Raw genomic sequence first — 23,553 nt, 5'->3', positions numbered from 1 at the left:
TCAGCATTTCGTGAGGACAAATGAGAAGTAGAGTTTATGCACATTCCCGATGCCCTCCTGCAGAGCCCAGCACTTTCGCAATTAAACTGGAGTCCATCTCCCTTATGATTCAAAACTCACCCCCCACTGAATGGGGGCAGCTCACACACACACACACACACACACACACACACACACACACTTTGAAATACAAACTTACAGACACACACTGTTCCAGTCTAGTAGTGCGTGACCGTAACCACTGGGGTGGGTTATAATGTGTAACTAAGCTGCCATATTTCATCCACCCCTAAGGCACATTAGGAGATATGAAAAGGGAATGAAAGTATACAAAATGAGTATAACACATTGGTTCACTTTGTACAATTGTCTGCTTTACATGGACAAAAGAGGAATAGAGACACAACACCCAGAGGTGATTCTTTCCCAAAAACAAAAATGTAAAGCGTGTCTGTTTTTTGTGCTCAACTTTCCACTGTTCCCTTATTTACCACACTTTATCAATTCATTCTCCATTAGTGTTTTAAATGGTTTTAAGCATCATCCTGTTCGAATGTCTTGAAAAAGGTCAACTCATGGTGAGAGACCAATAAGAAAAAAGCATCTCCCTCCTCCACCTCCTGCTATATATTCAACCCCCTTTAAACCCCCCACCCCTGACATATTGTTCTCTTGTGCGCTCCATTTTAGTCCCACCTCCCAGGGAGACAGGGAGAGAGCCCACAGCCACCATCTCCTCCTCCTCTTCCTCCTCCCCCCTCTCTCAACTCCCCGCTCTTCCAGCACACGCTCACACTCCTTCCCTCTGATGCTGACTGGATGCAGACCGGGGGATTTCCAGCAGCTTCCTAAAGCTCTCCTCCCTCCCTCCCCTCCTCCTCCTCCTCCTCCTCCTCCTCCTCCTCCTTCAGCATCCGGAGCGTCTCCTCTTCATCCTCCTCTTTCCTCCTGCTCCTCACCTCCGGGATGTGGCACTCGGTGGCTCTGCTCCTCTCTGGATTCTTTGCTTTGATCCACGGTGAGCCCGATCGCCTCTCGCTCTGTCTTTCGTTCAGTTTCCAGGAATCTCAACTGCAGCCGCGGCACTTTAGTCCGAAAGGGGGGATTCTAGAGGGAATGTATGTATGGTGTCAATTCTGTTGATGCCTGATCTATGAATACGAATTCAAAGTAAAAAAAAAAAAGACTCCGGGAGAAGAAAAGTGAGAATCTGGCTCACCTGTTTGCTTTCTTGTTTACATCTCTGGGATTACTGGTTGTTTCTTTCTGGATATATGTGCTGGGTTGACCTATGGGTTGGACCCTTCTGTTTGAGACGTTTAGACAGGTAGATTGATGCTGTGCACAGAGGCTGGTGACAGAAACAGTGTGTAGAAGAACCTGAGCAGTCATAACCTTTTATTGCTTTTCTCCTCCCATTCCACATGCCTCTCCTGGCCAGATCTGCATGTATACCAAGGGGTTTTCCCCATATGGAAAACAGGTCATAGATCAATGGAATTGTATGTATAGATCGACTCTTCCATTTAGCCTCCACTGTTGTGTTAGACGCCGTGTTGCAGCCAAGCTGACGGGGCTCGGAGCAGCAGGAGAGAATATAAAAGCTGTCAGCTGATGGCAGAGCTGAGAGGGTGAACTTTCCCTATAGGCAGAAGGACCAGCAGAGCTATTCTGTTTGTCTGTGTTTTCAAGAAGAATATTTACTACCAGAAAGTCCAACAAGAGGACAGACAAGGCACACGTTTCAGACTGCACTGCTGCACACTGAATTTTAAGATTTAAGGAAAGCTTCAGGGCTTTTCCATCACTTTGCTTCGATGACACCATCTTTCAATACCATTAGTGTGGGAACATGTCTGCCAACGCTTCCCTGGGACACAAAAGACCCTTAAACCCTGACAATTCCCATAAATAAGCATTCAAGCCTGGAACAAAAGACATCTTACACTGTTGGACAGTGTCCCACATACAGTGTGTTCTGCATCTGCTTTGCTGTTTATTGAGGTCATAAAAACGGACTGAGTGAAATCCTCCAACCCGAGACCCCATTTTTATAATTGCTCCACTATTGCACCGACTGGAGAAGTCCTAGCTGTTTTGAACACAATTTCAATATGATTCCCTGCACTTCAGCATAATATAAATGGTAGACACCTCTTGATCTCAGCAAGGATATTAAATGAGATGTGAGTTTGGATGGAGTCTAAATGTGTTATGATGGCTCACCTATGGGAAAGATAGAAGAAGCTTTAGTGATGCGACATACATTTGAATTTGGTCTGCACATTTTTGGTTGACAGTACAGTCTGCTTACCCTCCATTCATTCAATCAGTCCATTAATATCTCTAGTTCACATGGTATTTGTATCATTTCAAACTAGCCTAGTTATTTGTGCCAATCATGCGCTGATGAGGTTTCCGACTTTACTTAGATTGTTATTTGCTGACTGTTCTCCACGCTTTCTCAAATATTTCTTCTGTTTGCCGATTTTATTCTGTATTATAATTTTTGTAATACTGCTAAATAATTCAATCTAACGAAAAGGCTGGACTTCTCCTCCAGATTTGATTAGAAAAACTTAAAAGTGGAGATAAGTGTGACGAATGGAGGAAGATGGTTGTAGATCAGTTTTTTATTTCTGCTAATTTCATCCTTTAAAGCTTTTTCTCTCTTTTTCCTCTAAGACTTTTATTTGTAGCCTTGTTCGTTGGTTATTTAAAGATGAGGAGGTTCAGCTCCTAAGGGCTACATTTTCTGATTAGATCAGCAACATGTTTTCATCAATTTGAATTCATTGCCTGCAGGGGCGGATCTAGACAAATATTCATGGAGTGGCAGGAGATTTTGAGGGGTGGCATCCCCTGGCAGAAGTATATGCTGATTTAAATCGCAATCATATCAATCAATTAGGGGTGTAACGGTACACGTACCCGTACTGAAATTATTCGGTACGGGCCCTTCGGTTCGGTACACGTGTGTACTGAACGAATATAGCGTTAAACGTAAAAAATTGAGAACATGAAAAACTTTCTGGAAGTAATCTCAGTTATATATCATAGAGCGACCAAGTCATTTCATTGGACGAGAGGCATACTATGAGAGCTGGTCACAGGGATGCGTTCAAATGTAGTCAGTAATTTGAGGAACTGTCGAAATGGCGAACGCAGATAAAGTTGAGCTCGAAAATCCTCCAGCATCATTGAAGTCTCCGGTTTGGGAACATTTTGGTTTCGCAGTTACGTACAAGGATGACGGACAAAGACAGGTGGACCGAACCAAAGCTGTTAGTCGGCATTGTTCAACTACAATTTGTTACGCGGCTGGCAATACATCAAACTTGCACACTCATTTGAAAAGGCATCACCCGAACGTGAATATCCCCGGTACCAAAAGACTGAAGTGCAAACCCAACTCCCACTGGCATTTAAGCCTCCACCCACTCGCAAATAGTTCAGACCGAGCCAAAGCTATTACAAACGCCAAATATCCTTATGTTGCCATGGTAGCAAAGCGCTACCTGGCTGTATCTGCTACCTCTGTGCCTAGAGAGGGTGTTCTCCACAGCAGGAGACATTGTTAGTGCCAGCAGATCTGCCCTTTCAGCAAGCAATGTGGACAAGTTCATCTTTCTTTAGAACAACATGAAAATACAATGACAAGAAAGTCCTAATGTCAAGCTGGCTGTTTAGGTACAGTACAGTTCAAATACAGATTATTTCAGTTCATCGAAATGCTGCACCTTAATGTTTATTTTATTATATTTTGTATTTATTTGAGTGAATACATTATTCACAGTTTAATAATAATTTAAAAAACCCAAAAAATAGTTTATGTTTTGTGATAATTTTTTCTGCTGTACCGAAAACGTACCGAACCGAACCGAACCGTGACCTAAAAACCGAGGTACGTACCGAACCGAAATGTTTGTGAACCGTTACACCCCTACAATCAATGTTAACTTGGAAAGCCACAATAATAATATTTTAACTCAATGACATAGGTGATATTATTGTGGCACATCAGTAAAGCCGTACATATACATATACAGTATAAGGTGGCAGACATCATTTAATGAATTTTAATTGAACAATAACTGAATGAGTTTGTCCTTTTGTTGTTCTGTTAATGTTTTTATGTTTCATGTGGAACCTACTTGAGCAGGTCTCCCTTGTAAAAGAGTTCAATGATCTCAATGGGATTTATCTGGATAAATAAAGGTTTGAAATGAAATGAAATCACTCTTAGACCAGCAGGGGTACCAAATCTATGAAGACTGTTGCAATAAGTACATTAATTAACTGTCTCATTGATGTTTGTCTGAATGAATATGATACTATTAACAATCATATTATTCCTATCAGCTGTCAATCACTGTTAATAAATAATAATAATAATAGATTTCATTTGTTAGCGTTTTTACAGGTGCTCAAAGAAGCTTTACAGATATAGTGAAGAACTGTTATGATTCACATATTCATTTATTATTGAATAAACTATATTTTTTGGAGGAGTTAATGATGAATGTTCATCAAGATGCTTGCTCACCCTCCTTCAAATTTGAAAAACTAACTATTATACTAATTAACTAATTATATCATTATTGATATACAGTTACAACCTTGACTTTACATCAGAAAGAACAAACATTAAAGAAGTGACTAACTGCATCAGTTAGGGTTAAAAAACGTGTATTCAGCTAAAACATATACATCGCTGCAGTTATTATCCAGTGGAAAGCCCTTACCTACTGGCCTAGTTAAATCAAAGTGGTTACTTTCTGTTGGCTGGGCAGTGTAGTTTTACACACCGTCTTATTTTACTTTTTCAGGACTTAAAACTGTTTTTTGGGGGCAGACCCCCACAAAGAAAAAAAGATATACACGCATACAAGGTCATTATCTTAACAGTTTGTTATTCTCATCGAGTCATCCGTGAGCAGAGCATCAAGTTGGCATGTCTATTACAGCTGAATGCGGCGATTACTATTTTGTTCAGCAAAACGCCTCACAAACGTATTAAGATCAACAGCTGTAGTGCGTTTTGATTCAATGCTGAGTACAGCCAAACTTGACATTCTCTTCTCTGTCATTGTAGACCGCAACTACCTCATTCCTTCAGTGCTTGGGTCCGAAAGACTTCTCGTTTTGCACCGTCCCCCCGTTCAAGTGAATTCGCCACCAATCATATTTCCACTCTCGCGCCAGGGCCGGGGGAGGGGTTACAAGACTCGCGTATTGTGCTGCATTCACTTGCACTCGGACATGAGAGATGTTCTCTCATAAATGTCCGATGAGCCACAACTTTTCTTTCAAAACAAAGATGCCAACTGGGGTGGCAGCTGGGATGGCAAGGCTATTGTTTAGGGTGGCAGTTGCCACCCCATGCCACCCCGGTAGATCCGCCCCTGATTGCCTGAATGTACTCCCACCCAAAAGTCTGATTTGCTTCCTGAGCGATGCATTTATAAGGTTTTCATGAAGATTGGTGTCATTTTTTATTAATTCACTTCACAGGAAATACTCACTAATTCTGTTAATAAGACTGTTACGTATCGGTGACCTAAACATCACCTACAGGGGATCTTTATGGTGTAGAGTGCGGCTTGTTTTCACATATTTAAATGATCTTTTTGTCCTCTGCAGTGTCGGTGCAGGGTCCTCACCAGAGGAATCTGCTAAAGAACCTCCTGAAGGACTACAACCGGATGGAGCGGCCGGTGGGCAACGACTCCCACCCGCTCACCGTTATCTTCTCCCTCAGCATGATACAGATCATGGATGTGGTAGGTGTCTAGCCTCACGAACATCATCCAATCATTTAAAAATATAAAATGTTCCTCTGCATGATGAAGCTTCTTAGACATAAGGTCAAGAATCATTTGCAGCCTTTAGTTTTGTTGTGTTATTCAATACCGATAATTAGCCCAAAAAGGGAGAATTAAAATCATAATTTGAAACCAAGTAAGGCAGTATATGCCATAAACTGTAATATTAAAATGTCATTAATGAATTACAGAGTTATTTATGCAGGTAACCTTTCTGTAATCTTTATAAGGATGCTAAAAGGTGTACTACTATTTGCCTCATGATTAATGCAAATAATCTTTGAGAAAACACATTTTTTAAAAATGTTTTGCAGGATGAGAAGAATCAAGTGCTCACCTCTAACATGTGGCTACGGATGGTAAGGACCCCCGAGAAATAAGAGAATGAATTTGCAGCTATTAAAGGTTTACATGGTTTTTAAACAATAAAATACTGTTTTGATGACTTATAACAAGACGGAAAAGAAATGACTTGAGACTCGACTTGGATATGAAAGTTTAGCTTCCAATATTTGAGGTATTTCTATGATTGATATGAATTATGTTACATTTAAACTAATGGTAAATGCAATGGAGAGGTTTGCCTGTACTGTCGTCCACTGGGATACAGACTGTATTTGTGTGTGTGTGTCTGTGTTTAAGAGTTGGTTCGACCATTATCTCCAGTGGAACCAGAGTGAACATCCCGGAGTGAAAAACCTGCGCTTCACCACAGACCAGGTGTGGACACCGGACATCCTGCTCTACAACAGGTAAAACACGCATAAACACACCTCTCACACATACACATTGTATTTCAACAAGTAGTGTCACTTCCTCCCCTGCCCTTCCTCAGTGCAGATGATGACTTTGACTCCACCTTTAAGACCAATGTTCTGGTGAACTCCAGCGGCTACGCAGAGTATCTGCCTCCAGGTGAGTCCCTCCCCTTTATTTATTCATTCCTGCTCTCGCTATTCCTCATCCCTTCCTCGTCTCCCTTCGATACAGCAGCAGCAATTTTCGCTTGTCTCCCCTGTTTGTACATTTCACATCAATATTTCACAAGTATAAACAGCATCCCTGGTTACTCACTGGTTACACATTCCCAGTGTTGTGAATACCGCCTATAAATAGAATATGCTTGCTTCCTCCATTTTCCTGTTTTCACACAAACGCAAGACCAGTGCAAGTGTGAAAGAAGCACCTCCCCTGGGTTTCCACAGGTCTTTTCTCTGTCTTTTTCTTTATACACCAGATTACAACGGGCTGAGATTGAATCCCAAGGTTTAGAGGGGGTTGAAATGGCCTTCTGATGTAAAAGTTCTGAGGACATCTCAGAGAGATACGCACTATCTATTGTATTCAGCGGCCATGTTTATTAACAGGCTGCTGCTGAATGTAAATACAGCTCCGTAATGCTGCGATTTGGATCACAGCCAATTAGGGAATGGATAAAAAGACATGTCTACATTGGTGGAATATGGAGAGGGCTTTACTACATGATGGAAATGGAAAAATAATAGGCAGCAAACCAGCTATTTCAACTCCCGCACACAAGCCTGGTTGCAAGTCCTGAGGTATTTTGTGGGCTGGTGTTATCAGGAAATATAAAGGCAACAGCTCTGTGGGTGGCTGGCATGGAACAGGAGCTTGACACACAGTGAATAATTCAAAGGCGGAGGATCTCAGGTGTCTACTGCACACAATCACTTGCAGAGAAAAACCTCTCACAGCTGCAGAGGTAACGGTGTTATGGTTGGGTGTAATGGTATAACAGGAGATAGGGCATAACAGGGTTTTAGCTCATATCTTGATTGTGTGACATTGGCAAAGGGAAAATCTTGTTTCCGGGGCCTTAATGCCTTCTTGGGAAGCGATTTTCAGAATGACAGAAATTTATTTTGGGAGCCTTGCTGAGGGAGATTATTCCAAGCTGCAGAAAAACCCAGGTGTCTCATGAGTCATGTGTGAGCATTGCTTCAAGGTTACTGGATATCTGTGAGAGGCATGGTACAAAACTCACAAGCCCACAGAACAACTTTGACCTGATCAGTGTGATTATGGGTTTAGTGCCTTCAGAGTTCATAACGGTAGTAATCACACAGATATCATCCCCATGAAGCAAAGGCAAAAGCTTGGTGTCAGTTGCTGGATTGGAGGGTATATAAATATATATAGCAACCTCTGCTTTGAAGCCAGCCCTCTACCTGCTAACCTCTGCTCTCCAAAGTCTGCTTTGATTCCACTCTGAAGTCTGATTTGCATGTCAGCCTCATAACGAATGTCTTTGAGCGCTGTAAGGCTTCATTGGCATTTTGGTTCTGCCTGCGTCTGAATGTTTGAACCGGGCTTTATCCTTTTATTTCAGTAATTCATTTAAGGGCCATCGTTTGCCAGCGACCACTGCGAGGATCTTCCTTTGGGGGTGGAAACTAACGAGCAAGTGCACCTTTAGGATTTTGTGCTTGCGTGTGCCTACACATATGCATTTGGGGGCATTTATTTTGCATAATTGAATTGGTAATCTGATTAGGAAGCGCACAGTCTCATTTCTCAGTGTCACTGTTGATGTGTTCTCCTTCCGCCGAAGCTTTGCTAACAGCTGTGTGTGCAGGCAGTGACAGTGTGTGTTTGCAGAGCTAAATATCTGAAACACTGCTGGTGAAAACACTGCTTGCTTTTTTTGGTAGACATTTCTTTGATGAGAGGTTGTTTTTAATCTAGTCATTGCTTTAACTTCTTCAGTGTATTGTTGGTAGACATGACCAATGTTAATAAGAATCCATGCATCCTCTTGGTTGTGATGCAGCAGATCCTTCAGCAGTTCTTTATGAAAATGCAGCATGGTTGAGTTCAGTCCTAGTGCTGGCTGGATATGAAAAGAATGAATGAAAATCCTTGATATTCAGTGCAGGATTTCAGCAAAACACAAGTGGTCCACCGGATAATAGTCACCTCTGTACAGGAAACGGCAGGGGTAAATGTTGCTGTAATTTAGTGAATTGATTGCAGTGCTTTAACCCTCTAAAGGAATCTTTATGAGCACATGCAACGTGGACGTCCGCTGGTTCCCTTTTGACATCCAGAAGTGTGAGCTGAAGTTTGGCTCCTGGACGTATGACGGCTGGCTGCTGGACCTCCAGATGAACGATGCTGACATCTCAGGCTACATGCCCAATGGAGAGTGGGACTTAATTGGTGAGTAGGGTGATACATTTGCATTGCATCCTCATAAAACATCCAGCCACAGAGCAGTGGTCCATTCCTCTCTGTCCTTGACTGCTCTTCAGGGGTTCCTGGCACCAGAAGCGAGGCCTTCTATGACTGTTGTAAGGAGCCTTACCCCGATGTGACATTTGTTGTGACAATACGTCGGAGGACCCTGTACTACGCCCTGAACCTGCTCATCCCCTGTGTGTTGCTGTCTTCAATGACCCTGTTGATCTTTGTGCTGCCAGCCGACTCTGGGGAGAAGATCTCACTGGGTGAGTGGATAAAAAGTGCATGATGGAGGAAATACGTTGACAAAAGTAGAGCAAGAAGCTGGATACAAGAGGAGTTGTTGTTTTACGCCTCGGGTTTTAACTTTCAAATCAAATCAAATCAAGTTTTATTTATATAGCACATTTATAAACGATTTTTGTTCGAGCCAAAGTGCTGTACATATAATAAAAATAGCCTACAGTAGAGACACTTTACAGCAAATACAACAGCACAGATTGTTCAGAATATCACTTATATATATATATATATATATATATATATAACTTTGGGAACGAACTAGGTGCAGACCAGTTTGACCTTCAATGTGAGTCCATTATATCTTCATATCTAGAGTGATTCAGTGCATACATCACAGGACTAATTAGGATAAGGATTAAGATGACCTTTATTATCCCTGAGGGGAAATGCAGTTCTTCAATTGAATACAAGGGAGGTGAAACAACCTCAGTCACCTTCACACGTTTGGGGAGGTGAATGAAACGAAGAGTTTTTTAATTTTGATGGATTACTCAGCTGAAAAACGCACCAACACTCCCAATATTCAACATCCAACCATGAAGAGTTTGAATCAAATCTCCTATATGGTTCCCTATGCTCCAAGGTGTGAACGGTCAAGTATATACAGTAAAGCAAGATGGCCAAAAAAACCTAGCTTTCAAAATGTTCTTAGACTAAAGGCAAAACAATGAAGCATTGGTGCAGAAGACTTTGGGGTGGGATGAAAGGGGCAAAGTGAGAGAGGGTGAAGCTGCGAGAGTAGAGGTATAACAGGATGAAATAGAAAGATGAGAAATGCGAGGAGGAGGAACAGAGACAGATGGGAGTGGGAAGGAAGTGAAGAGGGAGCGCAGACAGGGGAAGAATTTGAAAAGGATGAGACAGGACAGCACAAAAGAGAGGGGGACGATTGATGAGGAGGTAAAGGTGGGAGACAACCCATCCTCAATATAATAGGCTGGCAGAGAGAGAGGATGCGGTGGCGCCATTGAACAGCATCTGCAAATACATTTGAATATCCGTTTCAACATGGAGCACAAGATGGATGATTTTCACATCATCAGTCAACGAAAAAAGAGACTACAGATTGTATGGTCTTGCATTGAAAGTAGAAGACGATTAATTGTATAGGCGATCAACAGAAAAGTCTTGATTATTTTTATGTCAAGCTGATCCATTTTTGTGGGGATATATTTTAGACCTTGGGTGTGTGGAACACAGAAGGACGTCGGGCAGCATTGTCAAAGCATTATCTTTAACCTCAATACAGGATGCATTACGCAGCATTTCTCTGCAGAAAATAATGCCAAGCCTTACACACACGGCCAATTAACCTATTGGTGTAATTAAGGCTAGTGAATTGATTAGAGGAAGAGAGCTTACACACTGCCTTACTGGAAAATACTCTGACACTCGGGATGATGGAGGAGACACGGGACCAAGTGGCTGGGGTCTTTATGGTGAGAGGACCATGCTCTTAAAAAGAATAAGTGTCATTTCTGAGAAATTAGGCATTATATTATATTATCATTTAAGGACATTTATATATTTATCTCTCAGCATGAGTTTAATTGAATGCTTCTGTATGGAGACATTTATGCCAACAAAGCACTCCTTAAATGTAGTCGGTCGGATAAATGAGACAGATAGCGAGGAGAAATTGAGATGGAGATGAGTTCAAGGGCAGGAGTGTGTGAGTTGTGTGTGTTTGTGTGCACGCAGATGGAGTTTGGACACATTTGCTGTGCAGAAGTGCTTTTTGCTGTAGAGGTAGAGCATGTCAAAAATAATGTACAGTATGAGCAATTGCTGGTCATTTAAATAAATTGAATGTGATCTCATCCGGATTATGATAATTAATCAACAAACTACGCACACACAAAATGTAGGTCTCAAAAGAAAGTACCACCATTGATGGCTTATGAAAATGTGGGTAAAGCATAAGGTTCTTATGTCTATCTATCTTTCTTTCTGCAGGTATCACCGTTCTGCTGTCGCTTACTGTTTTCATGTTGCTAGTGGCAGAGATCATGCCAGCTACATCGGACTCTGTTCCTCTCATAGGTACGTAAAAGACAGTTTTATGTGTGTCTATATGTTCCCAAGTGGTTCTCATGGTCTTTAATGAGCATGTTGTTTAACTGTAATTATGAAACCAAATTAAAACCTGCACTAAGGCTACAATTACTTTGAGCGATCGTCAATATGAAATCAAGATGTTTTACTCCTTTAAGATACAGCAAGTTTCCATCTGACAGCGGCAATCAATATCTGGCCTTGAGTGTTCATTTTTTACAGTAGTGATTTGTTGTGGTGTACAGTAGGAACTAGCTCCTGGTTGAACACTAGTGGTTTGTGTACTAGCATGATATCAAGCATTATCCAGCACAAAATACAGAGCTACGGCTTATGGGGATTAGTTAGTGCTGTAAACCATATATATAAACAAAAATGCTGGACGAATTGGGACTTTGACTTGACATTACACTCAAAACCACAAACGTCAACATTGTGGAGGCACGACAAAAAAGATCAGGGGATCATTAAAGTCATCGATATTTATCTTCTTGGCCCTGAGGAACACCAATGACTGTATATCATTTCCTTGGCAATCCATAAGATAGTTGTTAGTCTGAACAAACCAACCTTGTCATTTATAGAGCTACACCTGCTAGAATAGCTTAAAATCCTGGGTTTGTCACAGAGGTCTTTAAAATCTGTCCTACACAGTGGTACAAAGTAAAAGCCAACAGAATTTATTTTGCCATCTGCTTGCCTTAAAAAAAGTTATAGTCTAAATTGATTGCAGGCACGCATGCTGGGTATTATATTAAGAGAACTGGCTGCAGCCAGACACAGATGTGTCTGTCATTGCCTAAAGACACAAATCCTGGTCATTAAAAACTTTGGAAAAAATAAGTCATTATCATCAGGATGCTGCTTTCAGCACAGATCTTTTCATTAACTAACCTGATGCAGTGCATCTGTTTGTTGATTTTACAAACACTATGTGGCTTCTAGCAAGTCGTGTCGGTATCAGGTCCCAAATTGGCCTGAAGGAATTAAACAAAGGATGTGTCTTTTTGAATGAAATAGGGAATTGATTATTATTGTATTGTTACAATTCATTTTATTTTCATTGATCCAAAGCGACTTATAATAAGCGAGTGAATTAAACATGAAAGGGTATTTTAAATATAGCCTGAAACAAAGAGACCTTCACTGGTCTGTGTGCAAATTCAGAACCTACTATAAAATTACGTCATATTTCTGTTTCTACTCTGCCCAGGTCAGTACTTTGCCAGTATAATGATCATCGTTGGGATGTCCGTCATGGCCACTGTTGTCGTTCTGCAGTATCATCACCATGATCCAAATGGAGGAAACATGCCAAAATGGGTGAGCTTTATCATAACCTCAAGTGCATTATTACTTATACATCATGCTTTCCAGCTGGTTAAGCACTATAAATTGTTGTCTCCCATTTCCATCCATCCATCCATCCATCTTCTCCCGCTTATCCGTGGTCGGGTCGCGGAGGTCTCCCATTTCAGATAAGATATATTCATATTATTAATCTCAATTTCCCATCATAATTCGTATCATGCGCTGCTATTTTCAGCAACATTTCATCCATCCGTCAGTGCTACCTGTTCCCTTCTGCCAGTTTCCGCTCTCCACTAATTTCCCGACTTCTTCGGGCTGTGACTCATCGCGGTGTCAGACTGCCTGAGCGTGATCATCAAATGCCTTACAACAGACTTCAACAGGAGTGTGTTTCAAAGTGCTTTAGATACTGTATGTGGGTGGATGTTATTTGAATTTTTCTCTCACTCCTTATGATTAATGATTAAAAATGCATGAAGCCTTTTTTTATTAACAAAAGTTTTTGTTCTAATGCGCACATAAAAATGTCAATCGTGGAGAAAACGTGAAAACATGGTAGGCTTCATTTAAATGATTAGCAAATGGCTGGTTACCAAAATAATATACATTCTCTGTAATACTAATCAAATTAAATATAGGAAGGCATATTGATTGGCATATCAAAGTTGACAGGTCTACATTTGTCAATACATCTACAAAAAGCTTTGTTGCATGAGAGTGCAGATGCCGCATATATCGACAGATGGAAGGACATTAGGTTGATGGATGGCCTTTTCAGGCATTCTGTCGGCCAATTAACAAGCTAATTGATGTGGTTCAGATGAGTGCATCGAACCAGCACAGTTCATAATTGCAATTGCGGACAAAAACATCAGAGGCAACAGGGACTGTTACCTGGCCAGTAAACACACTAGGTGGAAAGTAATTGAGCAGTCATCTGGACATTAGCTTCCCATTAGATACCAACCACCCATCTGGACGCTGTTGGGCCAATATGCCCTTTTAGGGGACATGCAGTCTGTTTAGAAGGGAGTTTTGTTTCAGGATTTGTAAGAGGAGAAAAGAGGAAACAAGTAGAACACAAGCTTTACATTCGTACCAACTCGCGAGAAGCTTATCTTGCTTTAAATGTATGCTGCAGTCTATTGAGACATTATCGAAGGCGCAGTGCACTGCTATCTGACAGTGAATCTCAATAATTCCCCCCTTTAAATTGAATGCTGTCTTTGTAAGTATCGTCTTGCAGGAAATATATTTTAAGCTAAAAATCTTCGTTGCCCCACTTTAACTGGGAGACCTAGCGAGGATTTGATACTTCTACTTATACAAGCACTACTGCATTATGAAACAAGATGCAAGGGGGAAACAGCACCGACCATCAATCCAAGACAAATGAGGCTGTTCACCCATCTGAACTCGTGTAGGTGGTTTTCAATGCTTAGTTACTCTCATAGCTTTTTTAATGTTTTCTTTTACCTTCTTTAATGCTTTTGTGCTCTTTGACTCTTCTACTAGCTGTCCACCACTCTCATCTTTAAATGTTTTTAGCCGTTTTCTCATATGCAGTGGACACCAGGAAAATCACTGTCCGTAGTTTTCCTTTTCACACATGTAGAACACAACAGAGGATTGTCCGTGTCACACGTGTACTCAGTTAGCTTCAGGCAAGGGTTGGCACCGAGGGAGAACGTGTAGGAGGCATGCATTGAGTCGGATTACACCGGGGGCACATTGCCAGTTTTATAATTTGGACAACTGCATCTTTTGTTGTTCAATTCATTTTTATGACAATTTTAGCATTGGCCCTTACGTTCAGACGTTTCCAAATCTCATTCTCTCTCTAGTTAGAGATTTGGTGAGTGTTTTCCATCCAAACATTTGCATTACGACATAAAGCCCCTACGAGTAATGTCTAATTTCATGGTTGCAGTGCACGTGTGAAAGAGGCTTTAGTTTCTCTCTTCTTCTCTCTACAGGTGCAGCTGGTCTTGCTGCAGTGGGTAGCATGGTTCTTGCGTATGAAGCGACCAGGAGAGAACGATGACCCAGAACGGCCCCCGTGTGCCCCCCACTTACGGCGCTGTTCCTCGGGCTCGCAGACTGGGAGCATCACAAATCCACAAGACCCCACCCTGCATCCGCTGCACCCACAGAACCTGTCTTCTCTGCACACAGGGCCCCTCCACGCGGGGCATCCTCACCTTCATGCCCAAACCAGTGCCAACAACAACGGGAACCTTCTTTACATGGGCTACCAGAGCATGGAGGACCCTTCAATTCTCTCAGAGCCTCTCCAGAGAAATAACATGTCTGCAGGGCCTACACGTGTAGCAGGAAGCCCGCCCCCTCACCTCCCGTCTCAGTTCTGCAGCTCCCCACCACCTCCTACCCCCAACATGGATACTGTAGGCTGCCCCAGCACAGTGTCCAGTGGGGGGGGCTTTGGAGGTGGAACCGGAGGTTGCTTGAATGCAGGTATAGGAGACCCACAGTTACAGGCCATCTTGGAGGAGGTGCGTTACATGGCAGACCATTTCCGGGAGCAGGACGAAACCGAGAGCGTTGCAGACCAGTGGAAATTTGCAGGCGCTGTGATTGATCGTTTGTGTTTGGTGGCGTTCAGCATTTTCAACATCATTTGCACCATCTCTATCCTCATGTCTGCTCCGAACTTTGCGACTGCTGTTTCAAAAGACTTTGTATGAAAGCAAAAAGGAAAAAAATGAAGAGAAGCGTGAAGGAAAGGATGAGGGAAATTAAATATAGGCTGAAGAATGGAGTGGGCCCGGATCCAAGGAAATACAATTTCCCGCGGACTGTAGGCTCTGTGATTTGTGATTGCAAGGAACTCGAAAATAGAAATAAAAAAAATGGTGTTCTTTGCAATACAATACTGTTTTGTAACTGAAATATAAGAAGAAAACAGATAAGGAAGGGAATACAGAGTATATGTTTAGGGTGAGCAGTGCTTTATCAGATTCTTGACAAGGTGAAATTCATTCTTTTTGTTAATTCAAAGTATTTTCCCACAAAATAAGGGGAACAAATGAGTCAAAAAAAGAAATAAAGAACAAGATCAGTCCAATGCAACCTCAAGCGAGAAAGCTCTTAAAGCACTGGAGAGATTTAAAGAGTAAGAGGGAAAAGCGACAGGCAGATATATAGAGATGGATAAATAAGACAGACATTGGGCTGTTTTCTTAAAGAGGGAAGACAGTTCTTCACTACCACTTTTTGAGAACGGACTGCATCATTTAAAGTGATGTGAGGCGGAGAGGGCTGGGGGAGACGAGAAATATTTTTACAGACTAGAAAAGAGTGAGTAACTAGACTTCATCTCTTGTGGCAGAGTTAGGCGGAGTAAACAGCGTGATGCCTGGATATACAAAAGTTGATGGAAGATCAGTAAGCAGAGAGGAACAGAAGAGGACCTTATCTATTCAATCACATCCATTTAATGACCGTCAAATTGAAAGACCTTGAGATAATCTTTAGGACTAATAAGCTTTTAAAGTATGAAGTCCCCTCTCTGCTTGAAAACTACTTTAAATTTCCAAGGCCTTATCTCTTTGAGACGATTGCCAATCTGCAACAATCAGCAGAGATCAAAAGCCCCTCAGCAGCGGGCACAGCGTGCAGTGCTTATCACGACCGGGAAACTGAATTAACCGGTCATCAGCAGCGCAATGCCCAGTAGCTGCACCGCGGTGGAGGCTTGAGCCAATAAGAACTCATGAGGCAGTAACCGAACGGATCTTATTGGATTTCAAATTAAACGTTTCATAACTGCAATGGGCGGTCAGGTCTTTAAAAGAACACGAGAGGCCCAAGAAAGGGTTAAGATCATGCAAAAACCCTCAAATGTGTACGGAGAAGCAACATCCAATCACATTTCTGTCTGAACCCTTCAATGATTTTCAGATTCATGAGTGATTCATATCTACCCAGAATGAAACAGATGGGAATTTTACTTCGATTAATTTCAGTAAAGTTGATTAACAGGTTTGATTTCAAAGAATGGCCTTCAGCTACAGAGCATCTGTAGAAATGTGGATACCAACAAACTAAATATGTATTTAATTAGTTTAGGTTTGAGGGGAATTGTGTTGTCTGCAAGTAGTATTAATGTTTGCTGAATGGAAGGTGGACTATAATTCATGGATGTACAAACAGTAGGTTGAATGTTAAAGATGTCCAAGGATGACTGTCCAACCTGACCAAAGTAATACAAGTTGTATTACAAAATTACAATGAACAGAGCAATTAGTCAAATGACAAACCTCATATCTCCATTCTTTGTACTCGCTGAAGCTTTGTCCAAAATCATTCTTGTTTAACTATATTGACCTTAAGCTGAAGTGAAGTATGTGTGGCACGAGTTAATAAGAGAGTGAGTTTGGACACAGCCCAATATTATAAGAGAAGGATGAGTCATTCAAAAATGAAGCTTAAAGCGAAATAGATCCAGCTGAAAGTGTACATTTAACAACTCTTCTCCGTGCAATTCAGCACAGGTAATTGCTGAGTCTATCAATGTTCAACTAACTCTAAGAGAGTGTAGCTCTCTCTTTAATATTAGTTTTCATGTGGATAGCTATTGTGCACAGCCACTGAAAATAAATATAGAATTGTCAGGAAAACATTTTCAACTGTAGGATTTTTCTGTATTTGTTCTGTATCAATAGTGGTATATTGTGTCATGCACATGAAGGTCCCCAGCCTAAAAACCCTTTAAATAACATAACTGAAAACAAATGTTTTACCAATAATTTATGTTTCTCTACATTTGTGTACGTTTTGAAACACATGCCCTGAAATTAGCAAAGTAAGCTAAGCTTTTTCTTTTTTTGCCCGATAACTACATTTCCTCAAAAAACAAGCCTTTGAAGAGAAGACCGAACTTACTGTATATTTTTCATATATTCCAAAAATCCCATAAAACAACTTAAACCTACAATAAATTCAGCCTCTCAAAGCTTCCCTACACGGCCATGGGACAGATCCTCAACCTTAAATGTTTACAATGCAGAAAAACTTAGAAAAATGTCACAAGTATAGTCGTCAAACTGTTGGACTATTTCCAGCAGTGGATTAATACACATCGGTGATTTAGCGAGTTTTTGTGTGTGTAGGATGGTAATTCACTACAGTGGCCATTTTCATTGAAATAAAGTATAATTTTACCCAGTACAACAATGTGGCTCATTAAAGTGATAAAAACAATGGAGGTCTTAGGAAAAGCTATATTATGCTTCGGTCACACAGTCAGCACTTGTTAAGAGAATAATTGTGCCGTAGGTTTTGGTATTTTCATGGGATTTTATGACAATTAGTTAAATGTACAATATCTGCAGATTCTTCTTTAAGAAATCTCTCTAGGTTTGCTTTAACACATAAATCCAATAGTCTTAATGAGTTACCTACATTCCTGATACACTATTATCACTAGTGAATTTGCATATGTATTATTTCACTCTGAACTGCTACATACAGGGTAGAGAGTGTTGTACAATTCTTTATATTTTTTTTCGTCATTTTCTGTCTCCTCTCTCGTAAGGTTTCGTAGCAGTCAAAAAGTAAACTTCTTGCCGGGAGGTTTGTAGAAGGATGTTGTCCTTCCAGCACATACTGACAACTAAACACTCACATCTGTACAGAACATTTTATCACCCTGAAAATAAAGGATTGTCTCATTTTTCTACCACCTTTGGTCTATTCCCCGTCTCTCTGATTTGACAGTGGCTGGCCCAACACCCAAAAAGAAGAGAAAAATGACAGAGAGAGGGGATAGCAGGGGGAGAGAAAGTGCTGACGCACTGTGAGAGCTGGACAGGACCTTAATTGATCACTCGTTCAGGAAGGAGAGAGGAAGGGGGGAGGGATGAGATGGGGAGGCAGAGGAAGGGAGGGTTAATGGAGGAAAGAGGGGGGCATACTAGGTAATTCATCGGATTTATGAGGGACAGAGGCAGCAGAGATGGGAGCTCAGACAAGCGTAACTCAGTCACATGCATCAAATGAAAGGCCACTGCAGTATATCACACCAAGGGAAAACATATACTGCAGAAATAAACAGAAATTAGAGACATATTTTCATGCAACCATATGTCAATCAAGTGTGGGGAATGTGTGTGGTCCTCAGTGTGTCACTCAGTCAGTGAGCCAGACAGTCAGAGGTGTATTTATAGTGTGCTGCCCTTCTTTAGCCCCGCCAAGGCGAAGGGCTGACTCTTTTTCTCTCCGAGGTCGAAAAATGTGCAGCGCTAGCAATCCTTAGATTTACTGTGTTCACTCAGATGGAATAAAAGAAGAGTGTGTGAAGATTGTGCGTGTTGTATGTGTGTCCATGGGAAAGATGAGCCTCGGGGTCTGAGTATGCATAGAATCAATTAGTTGTTTTTCTTTTTCTCTCCCCACAATTCAAATGTAATAAGAGCAGGCTGGCCTAAAGCTTTCTCCCAGCCCTCAGATATGATACCAGATGGGTAATTTAACTGAATCTCACTGGAGGCACATTTGGGCCTCATACAGATCTATTATTGTGTACACAGGGTGGCGATATAAAAGCTAAAAAGATGCCATAACTGCCAAGTATACAAATTAACTTGCAATACGTATAGACACAGACCAAAACAAAGCAATCACATGCATACAAACACATTGATCATGACCTGCATTAAACACTTGCACAACACTTTAACAGCAGGCATGTTGAACAACACATTCAGGTGCACCCACCCCTGTGCATGCACACCTGTTCTGTCCGAGGGTCCCCACGCACTCTGCTGCAAGGAAGCTCCCCGACATCTTGCGGCTGAGGCCGATCAATGCCTTTTAATTACCAAGGGCCCAAAGTGTGGGTCGATACAGCTGACGAGAAGCAGAGAGAGAGAGAGGGAGAGATGGTCCAGACGGTGATGGATGCTCACTCCTCCCAGCGAGCCTACCTACAGATGTGTCGTTAGGCTTGATTAATCCTGCCAAGCCACATTGACTCACTTTACAGACCGCTGTATAACCAGCCGGGCCGTCGCGAAGTTAAGTGGAGACGAGGTGTCCGACCTCAGGAACACCGACCTCTTAAACAATATGTCAATGGTGGCTGTGACTCCCTATGGTACGAGTGGCGACAAAACGACTACTTTTAAACTCTGAATAACAACACATACATTCATTCATGAGGTTCCTTAAAACAGATGTGTACTCAGGGACCGGAAAGCATTGGCAAAGGCATATATTCAGTTACTGTGGTTCTTTACTCTCTTTCATAACAAATCAATACAGTTTTATCTACATCGCTTGCACAGTGAATTATGAACTAACTCATCTGATCATTAATTTCTTTAAAGTTATATTCTATTTTGATTCATTATAATTGGGTTGACTCAAAGGATGATGAAAAAAAGAATGATAAAGGATAAGAAAACAATTGTTTTCACAGGGTGAGTAGAACTGAGTAAAATACTGTGCAAAATTGTGAGCCCCTGTAATGGTGCCTAATTGAAATGAGGGAAAAAGAGTGAGCAAAGTCATGGTTGAGCTGCTATGTTATGCTTTTAATGTGAGGAAACTCCAGATAAAATGCAATCAGACTGGAATAATCACGGAGTCTTATAAGGAGGCTTGTTATTTTATTTTTATTCTGTTTATTTCCCTCACAATTATAGAGGTACAATAAATCATATCAAAAGCGTGTTAATTCAAAACTGATAGAAGCTTATGTTTTGTGCTTTATGGTGATGCAAAAGTGCTGTAATTTGATGCAACTCCAGAAACTAATATTATGCATAAATGGTCATATCAATTTCATGACACACAACTAAAGTTTGTGGGACATATTTATCTTCCACAACTCACTCGTCCTTAGTTGCCTTATGTTGCAATGCAGTGCAACTCAATGGACAAAAACAAACAGGGACAATCCAGGACAGCCTTCCATAAAGGGCGTTAGGAGTCAAGACTTGAAGCTGTTAAGCCTTTTAATTATACATGACATAATTATACAAGTGTGTTATATAACACTATTTGAGATGTCAGATATTCCTATCCTGAGGAGGTGAAAAAAGCAGCTTGGATGAGAAATAAACAAGCAAGTAAAAATAAATCCGACAGTTTATGAGAGTCTTGAGTCATGCTGCAGACACACAGTTTTCACTAAATCTCAACACAGATGCATATTTAGTGGATTTTCCCTTAGGTGCTACAACCAGATAAGCAGCCACTCTAAGGATATGGCAGGGGCAAAAAGTCGACTATTCAGTAGAAGTACTAAATTAATGAGAAAAGGGATCACCTTTTTTTTTTCACAGGCAATGGTTGAATATTGTTGCCGTGTAGTGGGCTACACGGCAACAATATTCAACCATTGCCTGTTGATGTTTCTTAGGTCTTGATTCTCTGCTCTCACTTTAGACTGTTCACTAACTAAAACAGATTAAATGATGCCGGTAAGGATTGATTCAATCAGCTGGGTTTATGAAATTTATTTCTATAGTTCTTCTTTAAAGTTTATCTTTTGACTTACTATAGACATCTTGAAGGTTCAAAAATGAAGAGGTATTTTTCCACTAAATGTAGCAACACCAAAGCGTTAATATATTTGATAACAACAAAAAGTCTTACATTCAAAACAGAGCTGCAAAGACGAATCAATCAGTGGTCAAGTATTAAATATATCAACTCAATTAATTGATTTGACTACATTTTTGAGAAAAACAAAGTCAGGATTCCAGGTTTTTACATGTGAATATTTTCTGTATGTTTACTGTTCTCTGTCAGAAAATGTAATACCTTTGATTGTGGACAATTCAAGACACGGGATGGAATATTGGGCATTGAAAACAAGGATAGACATTTTTCACAATTCCATTCCATTTTATAGACCAAACATCTAATCGGTTGATACAAAAATTAAAGTAATTGTTGGTTTGAAGACTATTTAAAAATGCCCCTCAAGCGTAAATACAACAGTACCATTAGTAGGTGGAAATAGCATCAAGATTAAAACCCCTATTCGGGCAGTGTCTTGCTGTGAGAAGGAATGTTAGTATAAAGAAGCATAACAAATAAATACTCTAGTATATCGGTTTTAACCTAGAAGTTTTACATATTTTGAACTGCAAATCCTAAAATAAAAGCTTACTGTTACCCTATATCAAAAGGTGTCCAAACTTTTTTCACCGAGGGCCACATACAGAAAAATATACGAAGGGCTGGGCTGCTCACTAGAGGTATATTGCCTCATAAGTTAGACAAATCGGTACCACTTTACAATAAGACTACTCTTATACGAATAGTTTGTAATTCACTTATTGATTAGCTTGTGAACACTTTATAAATCATTAATAAGCTTTTATAAGACATGAGATAAACAGGGCAACTGTGACCGGTTGCTTGCCAAATAGTGAGCTCACATATATCTGTACTGCTAAGCCTTATATTGGCTACTTAGCTTACTTCGTCTTCTTCATCAGCCAGCATCCTTGGTATCTGTTGCTCACTGAGTTGATTCCCCCCTTCCATCTTGATGTTTCTTGGCATCTCTTATGACCATCTATGAATGAGTTACTAACATTTATAACTGCGAAAAGGGAGCCTTATTGTAAAGTATAAAACCCATTCCCATTTATGAATGAGTTATAACATTCACGCTGACCTAATACACATTTTTCACAAGAAATGCAAAGTAAGATGCAACAGAACCAAGCAAAACATTTTATTCACACATGAAGAAAATCAGGACTCAAAATAATTACTATTTAGTATGACTGATACACATATTTAAACATAAAAGCTTTTCTCAGACATAAATGAAAGACTTGACATAATGGTACTCAGTATATCCTTGAATAAGCGTCCAAGCAGTCCATCAGGGTGACCAGAGCCAAGCCAAGATGACCATTCAAGAACCTTGAGGTGTTTGTCAACGGGGGGGTGCTAGTGACTTATCCAACTGGCCCACTTTGGTACCGCTAGTAAACTGTCAACGGGGGAGGTGCTAGTGACTTATTCGACCGGCCCACTTCGGTACCGGCCCATGGGGATTCGTCCCGAACGTCCCGATGGCTGGGGTAAGCTACAGCCATACCAAGAAATGGCTTAGCCCCACCATGAAAAATGATGTTAAAGTAAGCAAAAAAAAAAGACCGCCAAATCGCGCCGAGTACATTGCACAGACAGCAGCAAGATTGATTTCAGTAGCCACTTGTCTGGAAATGTCGAAGACTAGAAACGGTTTTGAAAACTTTTGTCACGTAGTTTCATTTATTGTGTTGGCAGCTCATTCCTTACAACAGGAGGCTCAGATTGCTTATAAGAGGAAATATGAAGGGTATATTTCAAGGTTGTAATGAAATGTCATTGGGCTTTTTTACAACTAAGATTTGTTAGAAAATGTTCTCGAATGTATTTACCGGAGACCACTTTGGATATTGTTACTACACAAGGAAAAGTACTTGAAGTGGTTACCTGTTATAAATACCTTGGCATCTGGCTTGATGATTGCCTCTATTTTAAACCTCAGGTCATTAATCTGCTTAGAAAGCTGAGGGTGAAGCTAGGTTTCTTTTTCAGAAACAAGTCCTGTTTCTCACTTGAGGCCAGGAAAAGGCTCTGTGACCTTTTTACCTGTGCTGGACTATACGGTGATTTGATCTATATGAATGCACCTGCCCATTACCTGATCAAGTTAGATACCACCTATCACAGTGCGCTGAGATTTGTTACAAACTGTAAAGCACTTACTCATCACTGTACCCTGTATGCCAAGGCAAGTCTGCCATCACTTACTGTTCGGAGACTCAGTCATTGGTACATGTTCATATACAAAGCCATGCTGGGTAAACTACCACCTTACATC

At 40.9% G+C, this 23,553-nt stretch overlaps 1 protein-coding gene across 1 annotated transcript; it reads left to right on the top strand.

The window, feature by feature from the left end:
• The first annotated feature begins 966 nt into the window (after window positions 1-966).
• chrna11 (cholinergic receptor, nicotinic, alpha 11) lies at window positions 967-18,557 on the top strand. Its single transcript, XM_034210471.1, has 10 exons — window positions 967-1,018; window positions 5,644-5,783; window positions 6,140-6,184; window positions 6,468-6,577; window positions 6,661-6,740; window positions 8,838-9,005; window positions 9,098-9,292; window positions 11,286-11,372; window positions 12,598-12,707; window positions 14,672-18,557. Exons 1-10 carry the CDS (start codon window positions 967-969, stop codon window positions 15,398-15,400), a joined length of 1,716 nt encoding a protein of 571 aa, XP_034066362.1. The 3' UTR covers window positions 15,401-18,557.
• Window positions 18,558-23,553: the final 4,996 nt, after the last annotated feature.

Source organism: Gymnodraco acuticeps, unplaced genomic scaffold (assembly GCF_902827175.1).
Source record: "Gymnodraco acuticeps unplaced genomic scaffold, fGymAcu1.1, whole genome shotgun sequence".
Taxonomy (NCBI): Eukaryota; Metazoa; Chordata; class Actinopteri; order Perciformes; family Bathydraconidae; genus Gymnodraco; species Gymnodraco acuticeps.
This window is presented reverse-complemented; position numbering and strand designations above follow the sequence as displayed.

Coding starts and splice junctions, on each gene's coding strand:
- chrna11 (XM_034210471.1), top strand. CDS start 967: ATGTGGCACTCGGTGGCTCTGCTCCTCTCTGGATTCTTTGCTTTGATC. Junction 1,019..5,643: donor ATTCTTTGCTTTGATCCACG/GTGAGCCCGATC, acceptor TGTCCTCTGCAG/TGTCGGTGCAGGGTCCTCAC. Junction 6,578..6,660: donor GACATCCTGCTCTACAACAG/GTAAAACACGCA, acceptor GCCCTTCCTCAG/TGCAGATGATGACTTTGACT.